The sequence below is a fragment of the Delphinapterus leucas genome, chromosome X (assembly GCF_059928025.1).
Source record: "Delphinapterus leucas isolate spDelLeu-1000000601 "Yukka" chromosome X, BTC_Dleu_Yukka2, whole genome shotgun sequence".
In the NCBI taxonomy this organism is placed as follows: domain Eukaryota; kingdom Metazoa; phylum Chordata; class Mammalia; order Artiodactyla; family Monodontidae; genus Delphinapterus; species Delphinapterus leucas.
In genome coordinates, this window is record NC_143150.1 from 134,355,203 (window position 1) to 134,372,665 (window position 17,463).

Consider the following 17,463-nt stretch of genomic DNA (forward strand, 5'->3'; position numbering starts at 1 on the left):
GGCGCTGCCCTGCCGGGCTCCTGCGTCTCCAGGGAGACCAGCGTGGCTGCCTCTCCTGACCCTTGAGGCCTGAACCTTGTCCTGCCTCTGGTCTCCTCCTACAGGACACACAGGAGACAGGGACACAGCACAGGACCCTGGGGACCAGGGCGGACACGGGACACAGTACAGGATGCGTGGGGACCAGGACAGACACGGGACACGGCACAGGACGCGTGGGGAAAGGGGCAGACACGGGACACAGTACAGGATGCGTGGGGAACGGGGCAGACATGGGACACAGTACAGGATGCGTGGGGACCGGGGTGGACACGGGACACAGTACAGGACGCGTGGGGACCGGGGAGGACACGGGACACAGTACAGGATGCGTGGGGACCGGGGTGGACACGGGACACGGCACAGGACCCTGGGGACCGGGGCGGACATGGGACACAGTACAGGATGCGTGGGGAACGGGGCAGACATGGGACACGGCACAGGACGCGTGGGGACCGGGGAGGACACGGGACACGGCACAGGACGCGTGGGGACTGGGGAGGACACAGGACACAGTACAGGACACGTGGGGACCAGGGTGGACACGGGACACAGTATAGGACCCTGGGGACCAGGGCGGACACGGGACACGGTACAGGACCCTGGGGACCAGGGCGGACACGGGACATGGTTCAGGACGCGTGGGGACTGGGGCAGACACGGGACACGGCACAGGACGCATGGGGACCGGGACGGACACGGGACACGGCACAGGACGCATGGGGACCGGGGCGGACACGGGACATGGCACAGGATCCTGGGGACCGGGACAGACACCGGACACAGCGTGGGACGCATGGGAACGGGACAGACACGGGACACAGCACGGGACACACGGGAACCGGGACAGACACGGGACACAGCACAGGATGCATGGGGAATGGGGCGGGCATGGGACACGGCACGGGACCTGCGGGGACCAGGACGCACAGGTCCTGCCGTTGGTGGAGGCGCTCTCTGGGGGGCGTGGAGCCCCGTCCTGAGCAGAGGTAGTGGCTGCCACACACAGGCCGCATCCGTCCATCCCCCCGCTCTCCCCGCCCCACCTCCCCTCCATTTGTCCTCAGGTATTTGGGGGCCACCCCACCCGTCATTTCACGCCAGGTCTCCTGATGAGCCCCAGTGTGGGCCAGTCTGGGTGCCGCCCTGAGCTCCCAGCACCTGTTCCCGTAGCTGAGCAAACACCTGTTCTGCAGGTGGGGCAGCGTTCCCCTCCCTCCCTCCCTCCTCCTGCGGCTTCCTGCTCTGTGTCGGGGCCTCGAGCGGCCCGTCCGCGGAGTGGACGGTGCTCTGTCTGCGTGGGCGGCTCGGGGCACCGTCCCAAGGCCAAATTCCAGCTCAGGGCCTCTCGGGCCACGGCGGGTCGGACGGCGGCGGCGGCCCCGGGAGTCGTCCTGAGGGTAGGGAACGGCGGAGCAGAGACACGGTTCCCTGAGAGATTTCACTTCTGGCTTCTGGGTTTGGCTGAGCTTCCGTGCGTTCTTGTCGCAGAGAGGCCTGAAAAGGTGAACTCTGGCCTCCGCACAGCTCAGGAGCAGCGGGGGGATCCAGTGTAAATGCTTCTGTGATAAGAGAAAATGATCATCTCCCACCTCCCGTGACAAGAAATCACATGTTCAGGGTGCAGAGTGGACCAGAATTTAAGTGTGCCACGGGTTCTTAGTTTTAGAAACAGTTTTCTTAAGACTGCACGTTTTCACATAACGGATTTTTCACGTACCCACACGCACGACCGAATTTCTGAATCCTCTGGGCGTATGTTTTGTCTTTGGTCGATGGGACCCGGACGGTCCCCTGACGTGAGCTCCCCGGGGCACTGTCTGCTTGCTGTATCTCTCTGACTGGCCTCGCGAGGGTGCCGTGAACGCTGGCGTGTGGACGCCTGAGCGGACGTGGGTCTCTCTCAACTCCGTCCCTAAATTCGATGCCTGGTCTGAACTCCAACTGCCTCTGTGATCTCGGGAATAGCTCCAGGCGCAGACCCGTGGTGGCTGGCACTTGGTTCCCCAGATCGGGGGTCACCTGTCCCCGCCCGTCCCCACGACTCTCTCCTGGTGCCCACATCCCTGTGTCCACCTCGTCGAGGTCTCACGTCAGGGCATCTTGTGGGGTTGGTGTTAGGGCTTTGCCACCAGGCAAGGCTGGTGGCGTTGTGGCCTCGAGACACGACTGACTGTGGGGACCGTGGTCTTGCGGCCAGCACAGGACACTGGGTGGCTTCGGGCACAGCCCGCCAGCTGTGGACGTGAGCACTGTGATGCGTCCCTCCCCTTCCCTCTGCCGCTTCCTAACCTACCAGGTCCTGCATGAGAGGCGGCAGGGCTCCTCCTTACATCATGGGAAGGAACAGGCAGAGGGGCAGAGCTGACCTTTCCTGTGTCCCACGGATGAACAGGTTCTGTTCTCAGATTGCCGGTCGTGGCAGTGAGTCTGAGTCAGCTGTCCAGTTCCCTGGGGCTCTCGTCATGGCAGGCGGGGGGTGGGGGCAGACCCTCAAAGAACAGGAAATTATCCTCCCAGTTCTGAGGCCAGAGGTCCAAAATCAACGCATTTATGAAGGACTGTCATCCAGGAGGGGCTTCCTGAGGCGGCTGTATCGGATGACTGCAAATCAGGGGCTTAAAATCCATCCTCCCCCAGCCCTGGGGACCAGATGTCTGAAGTCAGGGTGTCCCAGGGCTGAGCTCCCTCCAGAGGCTCCAGGGGAGGGTCCTTCCCGCCTCTTCCAGCTTCTTGGGGCCCCAGGCGTCCCTGGGCTCGTGGCCACATCCCTCCCGTCTCTGCCTCTGTCTTCTCGGGGCTTCTCCTCTGTGTCTGTGTCTCTCCTCTTCTGTCTCTTAGAAGGACCTTGCCATTGGATTTAGGGCCGCCCTCATCCAGGAGGACCTCATCTCAGACCCTTCACTGCGTCACATCTGCAGAGACCCTGTTTCCATATAAGGTCCCATTCACAGCCCAGGAGTGAGGACGTGGACATGTCTTTCTGAGAAACACTGTTCAGCCTCTGACACCATCCAGTCATTTCCCATTAGAGGTGACTTTCATTGAGGCAGGATGACTTGGGGGAAAAGATACTTTGTCTTTATTTCTCCATTTTTGTGGTTATAGGTCTTGGGTATGGGCTGAAAAGTGTCCCCAAAATTTACACGATGAAGCCCTGACCCCCGGTACCTCAGGATGTGACTGGCTTTGGACATGGGGTCTTTAAAGAGGGGACGAAGGTACAATGAGGTCACTAGGGTGGGTCCTGATCCCATAGCACTGGTGTCCTTATAAGAAGAGGAGATCAAGACACACGCAGAGGGACGACCCTGTGAGGACCCAGGGAGGAGATGGCCGTCTACATGCCCAGGGGAGAGGCCTCGGGAGGGACCAGCCCTGCTGACCCTTGGATCTCAGATTCCAGCCTCCGGGACTGGGGGAGAAATAACGTGTGCTGTTGAAGCCGCCCCGTCATTATGGCAGCCCCAGCCGACTAATTTGGTGTCTTTCACTCTTTTATCCTCTTAGTTGCCTGGGGGTTGGATGCATTTGTGTGCTGATCACAGCAAACTGAGTGTTTGGAGGCAGAGCCTCTGAAAGGGCGGACGTGTGTGTCCTGCCTTTACCGCCCCGCTCTGTCTTGGGGCCCCTGGGCCAGCTCTTCGCTCTTGCTTTGCTCTGCGCTCAGGTCCTGGACTGGAACATGCCGGGCAGCGCCCGAGGGAGGCCGGGAGCAGGAGATTGGGTCCCGAGGGTTCCGCCTGACTGGGCTTGGGTCTCGGCATTCAGACCTGAGCCCGCCCAGCCGCCTGCAAGGCTGCGACGTTGGGCCGGGAGCAGCGTGCGGGGCTCACGGCCTGCTTCCTCTTTTGCAGCCATATCCACCAAGATGATCGAGAGGATCTTCTCGGGAGCCGTGACGCGGTGAGTCCCGCCGCTCAGCTAGCTGGTCTCGTCAGCGTTTGGGCTGACGTTCCGCACGCGCGTCCGCGCCTGACTCGTTCGCTCCTGATGTGAGGTGGCCGTGCTCTGGGAGTGCGTGCCATCGTCACGTGAGGTCGTGGGTTAGGGACACGCGTACACACCTTTGTCACACGAGGTCACGAGTCAGGTCACATGTAAGGGGCATGCCATTGTCACACGGGGTCGTAGCTTGGGACACATACACGCCTTTGCCACGAGGTCGTCAGTCGGGGGACACAGGCCCCTGCACCTGAGGCTGTGACCATGGCGGCTGCTCCTGCCGGAGCTGGGCCTCAGGGACCCTCCTCCGGGTCACATGGTCTCTCTCAGGCCTTGTCCCGAGTAGGAACCAAGGGTACAGGACTGGGCCAGACGCAGGCTTCCCCACGCCCCGGGGGAGGTGGGCGGGGACCCCTCCTCAGGCTGCTTCTCCCTGACGCAGTCTTTGTCTCTCGATTCGGCCCTGAATCCAGAGGGAAAAAAGTGCAGAAAGAAGGAAAAATAAGCTACGCTGACTTTGTCTGGTTCTTGATCTCCGAGGAAGACAAGAAAACCCCGACCAGGTGAGTGTCTGGCAGCTGTCCTCTGCTCCACTTGCTAGAACACTTAGAAGCAGGGGCTACTGGTCACCCCCGAGCGAGGGCGCCCCCGCTCCGTGATCCACCTGGGCAAGGTCAGACACAGGCGGGGCTCGCACTGGGGGAGGGGTCCCCGGGTGGTGGCGTCTGTCCCAGGCGGGGCTCACACTGGGGGAGGGGTCCCCGGGTGGTGGCGCCTGTCCCAGGCGGGGCTCACACTGGGGGAGGGGTCCCCAGGTGGTGGCGTCTGTCCCACATGGGGCTCGCACTGGGGGAGGGGTCTCTGGGTGGGTCCTGATCCCATAGCACTGGTGTCCTTATAAGAAGAGGAGGGGTCCCCGGGTGGTGGGGTCCGTCCTGGGCGGCCATGCTGACCGTGGCCCGGTGTCACAGCATTGAGTACTGGTTCCGCTGCATGGACCTGGATGGGGACGGGGTGCTGTCCATGTTCGAGCTGGAGTACTTCTATGAGGAGCAGTGCCGCCGGCTGGACAGCATGGCCATTGAGGCCCTGCCCTTTGAGGACTGCCTGTGCCAGATGCTGGACCTGGTGAAGCCCCAGAGCGAAGGTGATGCCGGGGGGCGGGTCCCCCAGTGACACAGGGACATCCAGGGGGAGTGGGTCCTTGGGGGTTGGGCAGGTGGTCCCCCAACCCCGTGGCCCTGTGCCTGTGCTCCTTCAGGGCCCACGTGCGGAGACCAAGCCCGGGACCCCTGGTGTGGGCACTTCAGAGGGCCTGTGCTGGGGCCCCCGGGGTGTGTTTGGTGGGTGTGGGAGCCGGGAGCCCACCAGGTGCGTCTGTCCGGGGGCGCTCAGGACACCTTCCAGGGTCAAAGGGAGGGTCTGCCCGAATCCACCCGCCTTAGTCGGTGTCGTGCGTCCGTGTCCTGGACCCTGGTCTCAGGTGTCGTCACCGGGGACCATGGTGGCCTGGGCCTTCCTGCCCTGGCTGCGGGTTCCTGCCCCGTGTCCGCGGGTCCAGGGCAGCTTGGGTCCTGCCCTCAGGTGACTGGCGGGCGGCCCTCGCTGTGTTGGGCCCTGTCTCCCGACCCCTTCCACCCCCCGGGCTTCTGCCCACACTCGTGGCCTGGTTCGCGGCAGGGGGTGCCGTGTCCTAAGGCGTGTCGTTACGCACGCACGCACGGAGGTGACGTGGCTCCTGGGCGTGCGTGGGAGCCGCATGTGCTCACGTGCCGCCCTCGCCCGCAGGGAGGATCACGCTTCACGACCTGAAGAGGTGCAAGCTGGCCAGTGTCTTCTTCGACACCTTCTTCAACATCGAGAAGTACCTGGACCACGAGCAGAGAGAGCAGATCTCCCTGTTCAGGGTGAGTGGGGGGGGCGTGGAGGGGGCGCAGGGGGGCACCTCTGGGTCCCCCCCCGCCCCGTGTGACACGACGCGCATGCTTCCCGCAGGAGAGCGAGAGCGAGGGCCCTGAGCTGTCTGACTGGGAGAGGTACGCCGCTGAGGAGTACGACATCCTGGTGGCTGAGGAGGCCATGGGGGAGCCCTGGGAGGACGGGTAAGGGTGCGGCGGGCATGGAGGCCCAGGACGCGGGGACGGCCCGCTGGGGGGCGCGGGGACACTCGCCCCATGTCACGGCCCGAGGCCTGAGGCCGCAGACAAGAGACGCCTGCCCCGCTCCACGTGCCGCTGTCCCCCCGGAGGGCAGGGACCCACGGAGGCCGGGCCCTCAGCCCCCCGCCCCACTCCCCACCGCCCGGCCTCACGCCGCCCTGACCCCGGGAGGGCTTGCTGCTGAGGTAGTCCCTTCCCCGGCTCCCACAGGCTCTCCCAGGGTTCCGTCTCCCGAGCTCCCTCCGCCCTCTGGGGGTGGGACCGACAGGCGGCTGGAGGGGCGCAGACCCCACCCCTGCAGAGGGGTGGCCAGGGGAGCAGGCACGGCAGCCCCTCGTGGAGTCTTCCGTCGGGGAGCATGGCTGTAGCTCAGTGGGCACATCTGCCGACAATGTCCCTCCTCCCCCGTGGCTGACGGGTGTGGACAGCTGAGGGGAGCGGGGCTGGGGACTGGGCGTCTCCCCCAGGGCCTTGGTCCTCAGGCTTGAAAGCAGCCTTGCGGTAGAGGAGTGTTGGGGTCCAGTGTTCATGCCTGGGTCCCTGGCAGGCTCGGACCCCCGCCCAGAGCCTCCCGACCTGCCTCTTCCCCTGACGGGGCTGCTCGGCACCGGGGCCGGGGTTGGCACGGCTGCTCGTGTGGTGCATGGGGTGGCAGTGGAGCCCAGGGCCTGAGGGTCACCCTCCGCCTCTGAGGGGGGGCTTCAGTTTGCTGACAGCAGCTCTGCCTGCCCAGGGAACCATCCTGAGGGGGTTCCGAGTGGGCAGGAGGGTGAGCACGCCCATCACCCCAGATCCCACCCACCCTTAGGCCTTGTCTTTGGTCCAGGTGTTCGGCCTTCTCCAGAAGGTCACAGAGGTGGAACCCCACAGCCCCTGCATGCCCGCCTTTGCTCTCAGCACGAGGCCTCCGAGAGCCCCGCGGGTCGCTGGGCGCGTCAGGAGCTGGGCCCCTTCACACCTGGCCGCGTCCTCACCAGCGACGGACGTTGGCTTGCTGGTGTCCGTTGCTTCGGGCCTGGGCACGTGTGGCCGGCCCTGGTGTCGAGCTGTGCGAGCTGGATTTGTGGGGCTGTAAGCGCTCGTCTCCTGGCTCAGAACCTGGGCGGGGGGTTCTGGGTCACCTGGTAGACAGACACACCTTTACCTCCACGAGCCGCCCACCCATCTTCCCACGTGGCTGCGCCACTTTGCGTCCCCGCCAGCGTTGGGCGTGCGTTCCCGCGGCTGCACAGCCTCGCCGGCTCTGCCGTGGTTACGGTTGGCTTGTTTTTTAAATTGTAGCCACTCGGACGTATGCAGCAGGATTGCACCCCGGCTTTAGCTGTTCGTGTCCTTGTTGCCCTTTTCTGGTGAACGGCTGTGTCTTGTGTCTGTTCCCCATCGTGGGTGACTTGTTTCCTTCTGATCGAGTCTCAGGGGTCCTTTATCTTCTGGATACAAGTCCTTCAGGAGGGAGGAGACTTGTATTTCCTAGCGGTTTGTGGTGTATCTCCTCCTTCTCCTAACCTTGTGTATCACGGAGGAGACGCTGTGAACTTTGATGAACTGCCATTTGTTACTTTGTCTTTATGGGCTGGGCTTTGGTGTCACGTGTAAGAAAGGATTGCCTAATCCAAAGCCACAGAGACCCTTCTGGAAGTTTCAGCGTTTTCCGCTTTACGCTGGGTCTGTGATCTGCTCTGAGTGACCTCCCCTGCGGGGCATGGGGTCTGGTCCAGGTTATTTCTTTATGCACGTGGATGTCCAGTGTAACGCAAGACCCCCAGGTCAGCATCTCTGTGGAGAATCAGTTGACCGTGTCTGTGGGGTCTGTCTGTGAGCTCCTTCGGTTCTGCTGACGCTCATCTGTCCAGCCACCAGTGCAACGCCGTCTCGCCTGCCGTGGCCTCGGGGTGGGGGCAGTGGACTCACGTAGTGAGGCCTCCGACTCTGGTCTTGCCCAGAATCGTCTGGGTCACTCCAGTTGCTCTGGCTTCTGTGTGAATCATATAGAGTCGGCCTGACTGTCCGGGAAGAGCCTGGGGAACGTTTACTGGGCTGAGCCGGGTCTCTACATGGTGAGACTTGGCACCGTGACCGGGTGACCACCTGTGAGTTGGTCTCGGGACCGTCTGTCCCGTGACCGGTGTGGCTGGCCTCTTGCCGCCCCACCCCCCGGCTGTGCTTCCTGCAGCTCCGAGGTAACCTGGCCTCTGCGTGGTGAGACCCTGCATCCTTCAGCGTGGTGTTGGCTGTTCTGGTTCCTTTGTTTTGATGTGGACGTTTACGAACAAGCTTGTCTCTACACAATATTAAGCTGAGACTCTGAGGAAGGAACGAGCGCTCTGGGTACAGTGACACCTTAGTGACATCGAGTTTCCTGATCCACAAAGCACTGTTTCCGTTTATTTAGGTCTCTGATTTCTCCTGCCAGTGTCTTGTAATTTTCAGTGTATGGATCTTACACTGAATTTTGTGAGATTTGTACTTGAGTACGTCATCGTTTTTGGTGTTGAAAAGGTCTTACTAAAGTCTCCATCCCAGCAGTTCACTGGTGATGTAGAGAAATACAGTTTATTCACCTTGTTGTGGTTCCTCCACCACCCAGCACGATGCTGAATGAAAGTGGTGATGGGAGACGGCCTGGCCTTGATCCCACGTCAGGTGTGGAGTCCCCTGCTGCCTGGGAAGCGTGACGCTGCTGTGGGATGTTTCCGCCCACGTGCTTCCCCAGCCTGCGGACACCCCGCTTCACTGCCGTCTGCAGAGACTCTGACACTTTGTCAGGTGCCTTGGCCAGATGGCTCCTTGCCTGTCGTCTGCCGATACAGATATGGCGAGGTTCTTGTGGTTGAACCGGCCTTGCCTTCCCATGAGAAACCTGGTCGCGGTTCGCGGGCTTCCCGTTTGTCCTTGGACTGTGCTGCAGAGATTACTTGCACTGTCTTGTGACACTGTGCCCTGCTTTGGCACCGGGGTCACGCTGGCCTCCTGGCAACCATCCTGGAATCGGGGTCACGGCCTCCTGCAGCAGTGAGGGTGCCTCCACCCACCCTCTGGAGGAGTTTGGGTGGAGGATGTGCCTGTTTTCCCCGCGGGCAGGACTCAGCAAGGAGGCCGTCGGCATGGCAGTCCTGCACTCACGCGTCGGGTCTGCCAGAAGCACCTCTGGCCGTAGGGGAGCACAGGTGGGGCACGCGCCCACCCGCATCCTCACCAAGCCCCTCCCTGCAGGTATGAGGCGGAGCTCAGCCCCGTGGACCAGAAGCTGAGCGCGCTGCGGTCTCCGCTGGCCCAGAGGCCCTTCTTCGAGGCGCCAACCGGCCTGGGCGCCGTCGAGCTATATGAGTACGAGCACGGGGGTGACGACCTGCCACCCTCGTGACCTGTGGCCTCTGTGGGGCGTGAACGCGGCCTCTGCCTCAGGAACAGAACTGTGTGCTTGTTGAGCCCTTTTACAGAAAGTGAAGTGCGTTTGTATGGAGAGACCTTATTTATTCAGCACAGAAGCTGGCCAGAGATGGTCACGGTCACTGAGGCGGGTCCCCACCCGCCCTGGAGGAGCTGACGCGCGTGCGAGAGCCCCAGGCCCAGCCTGGCGGTGAGGACGCACGCGCCCCAGCGTCCCCAGCGGTCAGGGTGACCTTGGCCCCACTGTCCAGCTTCCAAGTGTAGGTGTTTGCAGGCTCGCGTCGTCTGGCTGAGCGGCAACCAGGCGCCGCCCCAGAAGATCTGCCTGCGGTCGTGGATGTGCGCTGACTTCGGGGAGGGGTGTGGTCGTCAGGAACATTCCAGGAGCCCCTGCGCCTCCATCCCGTGGGCGCCCCTGCAGGGGCCACTGTCCCGGGCCGCAGCTTCTCCCTCAGAGGGAGCGCCCACATCAGCATATCTTTTATTGTTTTTGTGTAAATGTACAGCATATGTAAAGTTGAGTTTTATTTGCCGTGCAGAGCAGTTTAAAAACGTTTTATGAGATCACGTTTGTATTTTCAAATAAAGAATTTAAAGATTTTCAGCCCCAGGCTCACCTTGGGGCAAAAACGGACACAGCAGCCGGGGATTCCGAACTCAGGTCACAGAGGGACGTGGGGACAGACGGTGGTGTCACTGTGGGGAGACCGCAGGGTGTGGAGGCCCTCAGGGCAAGGAGCCGGGGGCGCAGGTCCCAGGCCCTGGGCCCCGGGGCTCTCACAGCCTGACCCTCTGGCCACGGTGGTGGGGCTGACACCACCCGATGGCCACTCTCGCCCACGGTCACTTCTGCAGACACCACGGGGAGGCCCCGACACCCACCCTCCACGCTGCTCGGGCCACCGCCGGGTCCGCCCGGCTGAGTCGGCACCAACCTGAGACTTACAGGGAGGGCGCGGCCCGCGTGTCCAGGGGGAGGTGGCCGACGAGCCCCCTGCCCAGGCCAGGAACAGGTCGTCTAAGGTCTGGGCGCTGAGCAGACCTCAGGGAATGAGTTTGTCCACCCTGCAGCTGGGCCCGCGGCGCTGGACAGAAGACGCGCCCACGGCAGGGCCAGCGGTGAGAGGAGCCGGCCCCCGCATAGCCAGACCACGTGGGGCCACGCAGGGCCGCAGGCACCACGCGCCGAGCCCCACGGACAGGAGCAGGGCCGACTCTGGCACCTGCCTTCCCAGCCGGGCACGGCAACTGGCCACTGAGGAGGCTGGGGGCAGGCGGGTCCCCAGCTGAGGGTCACACAGCCCTGTCCTGGGCAAGGGCCGCCATCACCCGCCCCGCAGCCTCGGGGCCCTGAGGCCTGGGTCATCGGCACACGCTGGCCCCTGGGCCCCTGGTGATGGAGGAGGAACTGCCAACATGAGCTTCAGCAGTGTGGCTCACCTTCAGTCAGACCCGCCCCACGGATAGACAGGACAGGTGCTCAGGACACGTGGACGGATGCACAAACGTTAGGGCCCAGGACCGACAAATATGGGGCCAGAGGTCGGCCTGGCCGCCCACAGGGTGGTTCCCAGTCAGTTCAAGGACAGTTTGGCAAGTCCCCAGAAAGCAGACGGGGGACCCTCACCTGCCATGGCTGTTGGGGCCGTGAAGACGGCCGGGGGCAAGGCCAGCCGCACTCCCGCCCGGAGCCCCCTCCTGGGCTGGTGCACTGACCACGCGGGGTCTGCACAAGGTGCCCCGGAGAGGGGCACCTCTGCTCCTAAAGGGCCGTCCCAGGCCCATACTCACCGGGGCTCTGGCAGCACTGCCCCAGCCCGGAGTCAGGAGGGACGCCAGACCCCAGGGCACCCCCGACCCTGTGGTCTGAGCCACGTGAACCTGGGTGCACACCTGAGGCTCCCAAGCGAGCCCCAGTCCACACCTGGGGTATCAGAGCACCTGGGGTGGCTCAGCGGGGCCTGGGCCACCTGACAACCAGCCAGCCACTGGTGATGGTGCATACAGTGGCCCCGGGTCACTGGGACCAGGGCCTGGATCCCTGGTGCTGACGGCACAGGGGCCCCTCCCATCCCCACACTGGGCTCAGGTCTCACTCAGCTGGGAGACCCCAGCGGCTGCAGAGTCCCACCTGCTCCCTCACTGCCCCCCAAGTACCCACAACGCAGGGGACGCCTCACCTGCTGGACTGGGGACCCTGCAGACGGTTCTGGGTTCCCCGCCGACCACGGAGGTGCCGGCCAGGGGGTCCAGGTGGAGCTCGTCCCTGCGGGCAGCTCTGCAGTGGCAGGAGTGGTCAGCCACTGTGGCACAGGCAGGGCTGCTGCTGCCCCCCACCGAGGACGCTCCCTGTTCTGAGGACGCCCGCCTCTCACGCCCCGCCCCCCTCGCCTCCCCACAGACCCCTTGGGGGCGGCAACGGGTTGTCGACAGGCTGCGCGTCCCCTCCCCAAAGGCCTGCACACCCGCGGGGATGGAGCCACAGGTGGGCGAGCCTGCAGCAACAGGGTACCTGGATGGGGACAGGTGAGGGGACTCCCCAGGAGCCCACCTGTGCCCCCTCCCCACGCTCACAGCGGCGAGGACGCCGTGCGGGGACACGGAGGCTCAGGGACGGGGGAGCGCCCTGCCCCCCAGGAATCTCCTCGGCGCTCCTCACTAAGGCGCCGGCTGGGCACTCACGCTCTGCCAGGATCCTGCAGAACTGGCCGAGCAGGAGTAGGACGCCGAGGTTGGGGACGCGCTGGTGGCTGTGGTCCTCCTCTGTCCTTCCCCTGGGGCTCCGGGGCCTCGGGCCTCCGGGAAGGCGAAGGCCTGCCCATCCCAGGGGGCGGGGCTCAGGGAGAGGGCGGGGCTTATACAGGGATGGACCCAGAGGAGGGGGCGGGGCCAGTGTGGGTGGGGCCAGGTGTGGGCGGGGCTAGGGACTTAGAGCTCAGAGAAGTGGGCGGGGCTCAGGTGGAGGGATGAGGCTTAGAGCCAGGGTGGGTCCAGAGGAGGGGCGGGGCTTCTAGGGTGGGGCCAGAGGTGGGCGGGGCTCAGGACTTGGCAGAGCTCTGATGGGAGGAAACTGGAGCTCAGAGAAGTGGGCGGGGCTCAGGCAGAGGAGCGGGACCGAAGCAAGCCTGTGCGCCCGGTGGGTGGTGTGAGCACCAGGCTGCGAGCCAGCAACCCCGTGGAGTAGCAGGGGATGCAAATGAACTCAGTGGGGTCGCTGCCCAGGCTGTATGTGTCCACGGACGTGCGGGGGTGTCGGGGCCCTCCCATGTGCAGGCGTGGGCGGTGTGGGGGCACCCAATATGCCAGGGTCCGGGTGAACCTGCAGGGGTGGGAGGAGGCAGTGTCCCGGGTCTGGGGATCCGTATCTGCATGTTTTACCAAGAGAAGCCATCGCGGCCTTGACACCCTCTTTCCTTCCAGGGGAAGGGGGTGGATCTGCTCACCCCCAACAGAGGCTGGAAAGCCTCTGTGCACCCTGGCCACACCCACAGGCCTGTGACCCAGGTCTGAGCCGGGTCACAGGAGTTCGGATCCCAGACCTGCCTGGGGCCTCCCCTGGCCCCCATACTTCAGGGGAGTGGGCCGGTGTCTGGATCAGGTTGTCAACGAAGACAGCAGGGCAGAGCCCACTCCCCAGGTGACCCAGGTTCAAGACAATCCAGAGAAGAATCCGGAGGAGCCTCCCCACCTCCGCCTCCCCAGAGGCGAAGTAATGACAGGGTCCCGGGTAACAGGCGTGTGGTCAAGGGAAGGGTGACCCACAGGCTGATGCTGTGCAGGTGAACGGGGACCCCTGAGGCTGGGGACACGGGGTCGGGGTGGGGGCACAGAACCACAGCAACACACACACACGGAGACCACTGATCCACGGCCGAGATGCTGGGGGCAGGATCTGCCCACATCCAGCTACACCCGCACCAGCCACGTCACCTCCGATCCACGACGCCCTCACAGCCTTTCAACACGACGACCCGGATGGAAACCCACTGACCAGGGGAGACGCTCACGACTTATTACCAAGAGAGGAGAGCCCGCATGGGGCCCGACGTGGCCACCAACGCCGGACGCTCGGTTCTTGGAATTTGGGGATCGTCTGGACGTTTCGGGCTACTCCACAACGAGAAAGAAACCAGGCTGTTCCCGCCCAGGAGCAAAATGCAGGAAACCTAACGTGAAACCTGAGTGTGAAGATCTCAGAATCTGCAGAAATGGGGAGGCGGGTTGCCACGTCGCTGCAGGACGGGGAGGGTAAAGGGCGTCCGACGGCTGTCCAGGGAAAGCTGGGCACCTGGCCCGGGCACAGCCCTGGATCCTGAAGGACCCGTGCTGGCCGGGAACGCCCGCCCAGAGCTCACACTAAGGAGAGGGGCTCCGTCCCGGCCCTTCCCGAGAAACCGCCGCAGCGCACGAGGGACAGGGGGTCAACCCCTGAGAGGGGAGAATCTGCAGCAGCAGCAAGAAAGCCTGGGGCCCGGGGGCTGAGACACAGTGCCGAACCCAGACGAGTGGACAAGGTGAGAACAGCACCATCTCCTCCAAGACACTTTCAGGACCGAGACCAGGTTGGCCCCCGATTCAAGGCGGGCTCATCAGAGAATCTGCCGACACCTGTGAGTAACCCCCGATGTGAAGGCAGGGGTGTTGGTGTGGGAAACACGCGAGGAAACACAACCCAGTGTGAGACAGCCACTCGCCACACCCCAGACTCCACGATTCTGGGGTCAACTCTTCCACGAAGACGAAGAATCAGAAAACCAACCTTGCTCGCACGTCGTCATGACAACATGACAGCTCAGATGAGACAGAGGACAGACAGATGCCCACCCCGAGGGACGGGGAGACCCCTCCCCGCATCACTGTCAGCGGCACAAGTCCCCAAACTCAACACAAAGCTCACGCACGGGGCCCTCCCTGGTACCCTGTGTAAGGATGGGCCAAGGTCGGGTGTGCAGGGATGCCCAAGTGGGTGAGTCTACGTAGAGGACAGTCTGCAGCCTGACCAGAGAGCAGGCGGGTGCAAGAACTGCCCAGATGCCCCGGGGTGAGGGACCCCTGTCCCGGGAAGATGCAGAAGCACCTGTAGGTAAGTGGTGCCCTCACCTGGCCCCTGAGATGCCCTGGGGTTCCTGCAGACAGCAGGAAGGTCCCAGGCTCAGCTGGGAAAGCCGCCCCCCACCCCGAGGACAGTCCAGCCAAACACAGAACCACAGGTTACTCCCCAGCCTGGGCAACAGGGCGAGACCCCCACACACCATGTGCCACACCCGACCTGTCACATATCCCAATGACACACCAGGGCCGTTTCCTCCCATTCCCTCCTCCTGTCCTCAGGGACAGGACACAAAGGCCAACGCCCCTAAGATGGGGCTGACTTCATAAACCACATGGGATGGACTCAGTGTGCATGTCCCCCCAAATCCGCATGTGAAGGCCCTAACCCCACAGTGGGACAGGATTAGGAGGTGAGGCCTTGGGAGGTGATCGGGGTTAATGACGTCACACGCGTGTGGCCCCATGATGGGGTCAGAGTCCTCGTAAGACTCAGGACGGAGCTTGCCCTCCACCCTGTGCCCTGTGAGGACACAGAAGGGGCCGCCTATGACCCGGCCCAGAAGAGGCCTCTCCAGAACCTGACCCGCTGGCACCCTGGTCTCAGAGTCCAGCCTCCAGGACAAGAGACAAATTGATGTTACAGCCACCCATCTGCTGTAACCACTGCCCGACAGGACAGGACACCAGGATTCCCTGTGCCCATGCTCAGCCAAGGACACACTGCAGACCAGGGCGGGTGATTTCTAAGGAGGCAGCAGGTGACCCCGGCGACTCACCGTGACTTCACGCCCCGGCTGGGTGGCCGCGGGGCACGGTCAGCCCTTCCGGGCTTCCTGCTGTGGCAGAAGAGCAGGGATGGGGCGTTTCAGAGCCCGTGGTTATGCTCCTCCTGGTCACCGTCTCCTCGAAGTTGTCACCAAAGTGGTGGCAGTGCTGGGAGTTGCAGGAAGGGACGGTTAACACAGCAACACTAAGCACACACTGGTTGCCACTGTGTTCGAAAACTGAAAGTCACAGAGTGGAGACAGCCACCCGTGGCCCAGCCGCACTGCCTGGGACCCCAGACTAACTGTGCCTGCGGTGCCCTCAGCATCCCCCACCCCGTCGGGCCCGGCCTTGGCCCAGCGAGGAGGTGCGTCCAACACCCACCAGGGAGGCTGGACCCCGAGCCTCGTCCTCAGGGCGAGATGCACCCTCAGCAGAGGGTCCAAGCTATGGGCGCCGTGCCGGACCCTCAACCGGAGACGCTTCTTCCGTGGGGAGGGTGGGGCCCCCGGGGCAGCGAGGGGGCCACGGTGAGGCTACATGGCCACGCTGACCAGAGCTGAGCTGAACCACGTGCAGACGCGGCCTCCGGGGGGCAGGGAAAACCCAGCAAAGGAAGGTGGAGAAAAACCCGGTAAGACTGTGCAAATCAAAACTACAATGAGGTATCATCCACACCAGTTAGAATGGCCATTATCAAAAAAATCTAGGAACGATAAATGCTGGAGAGGGTGTGGAGAGAAGGGAACCCTTTTGCACTGTTGGTGGGAATGTAAATTGATACAGCCACTATGGAGAACAGTATGGAGGTTCCTTAAAAAACGAAAAGTAGAACTACCATATGAGCCATCAATCCCACTACTGGGCATATACCCTGAGGAAACCATAATTCAAAAAGACACATGAATCCCAATGTTCATTGCTGCGCTATTTACTATAGCTAGGTCATGGAAGCAACCTAAATGCCCATCGACAGACGAATGGATAAAGAAGATGTGGCACATATATACACTGGAATATTACTCAGCCATAAAAAGGAACGAAATTGTGTTATTTGTAGTAAGCTGGATGGACCTAGAGTCTATCACACAGAATGAAGTCAGAAAGAGAAAAACAAACAACATATGCTAACACATACATATGGAATCTGACAAAAAGAAAATGGTTCTGAAGAACCTAGGGGCAGGACAGGAATAAAGACGCAGACGTAGAGAATGGACTTGAGGACACGGGGAGGGGGAAGGGTAAGCTGGGACGAAGTGAGAGAGTGGCATGGACATATATACACGACCAAATGTGAAATAGATAGCTAGTGGGAAGCAGCTGCATAGCACAGGGAGATCAGCTCGGTGCTCTGTGACCACCTAGAGGGGTGGCATAGGGAGGGTGGGAGGGAGACACAAGAGGGAGGGGATATGGGGACATATGTATATGTATAGCTGATTCACTTCGTTATAAAACGGAAACTAACACACCATTGTAAAGCAATTATACTCCAATAAAGATGTTTATAAAAAAAAAAAGCACAGGGTCTCACAGGAAGGAGACCCAATGGGGGGTGTCAAAACCCCCTCCTGATGCCGAGTCTGGCGAGAATGAACCCCCTTGACCGGGCGTCAGGACCCCGTGAGGAAAGAGGAGGTGGCCCATCCGAGTCGGGGCTGCACTGAGCGAGTTACTCCCTGAATATTATGAGACATGAGGCATTAATGTACACACTACCTGTGTCCACTGATGGGTGAACAAAACACCAAAACATGGTCCATCCACACAAAGCAATGTTATTCAGCCTAAAAAGGAAGGGAATTCTCACACCGGCTACAGCGTGGATGACCCTGAGGGCATTATGCTCAGTGACGTGAGCCAGACACAAAAGGACAAATACTGTGTGATTCCACTCACACGAGGCCCCTGGAGCAGGCAGATCCACAGAGACAGATGAGAATTTCACCTTCCGTCATTCTTGGGGTGTAACCTGCACTTTTAAGCAACACACAGGGGTCCTGTGCAGAGGCTGAACGCCCAGCCCCACACGGTGCCCAGTCTCCCGTGAGACCAGAGCCCAGAAGGAAAGGTGAGACGGGCCTGCCTGTTTACAGGACCAGGGTCCTAT

General features: G+C 62.2%; 1 protein-coding gene across 2 annotated transcripts in view; it reads left to right on the forward strand.

Moving 5' to 3' along the window:
• Nucleotides 1-10,137, forward strand: part of LOC111168265 (serine/threonine-protein phosphatase 2A regulatory subunit B'' subunit beta) — a 52,734-nt gene extending 42,597 nt beyond the window's left edge. For both annotated transcript variants that reach the window (XM_022561891.3, XM_022561889.3), the window contains 6 exons: nucleotides 3,897-3,945; nucleotides 4,458-4,547; nucleotides 4,956-5,131; nucleotides 5,773-5,891; nucleotides 5,980-6,086; nucleotides 9,357-10,137. In XM_022561891.3, coding sequence (XP_022417599.1) covers nucleotides 3,897-3,945; nucleotides 4,458-4,547; nucleotides 4,956-5,131; nucleotides 5,773-5,891; nucleotides 5,980-6,086; nucleotides 9,357-9,507 — 692 coding nt within the window. In that variant the 3' untranslated portion in view covers nucleotides 9,508-10,137. The remainder of the gene's footprint in view (nucleotides 1-3,896; nucleotides 3,946-4,457; nucleotides 4,548-4,955; nucleotides 5,132-5,772; nucleotides 5,892-5,979; nucleotides 6,087-9,356) is intronic.
• Nucleotides 10,138-17,463: the final 7,326 nt, after the last annotated feature.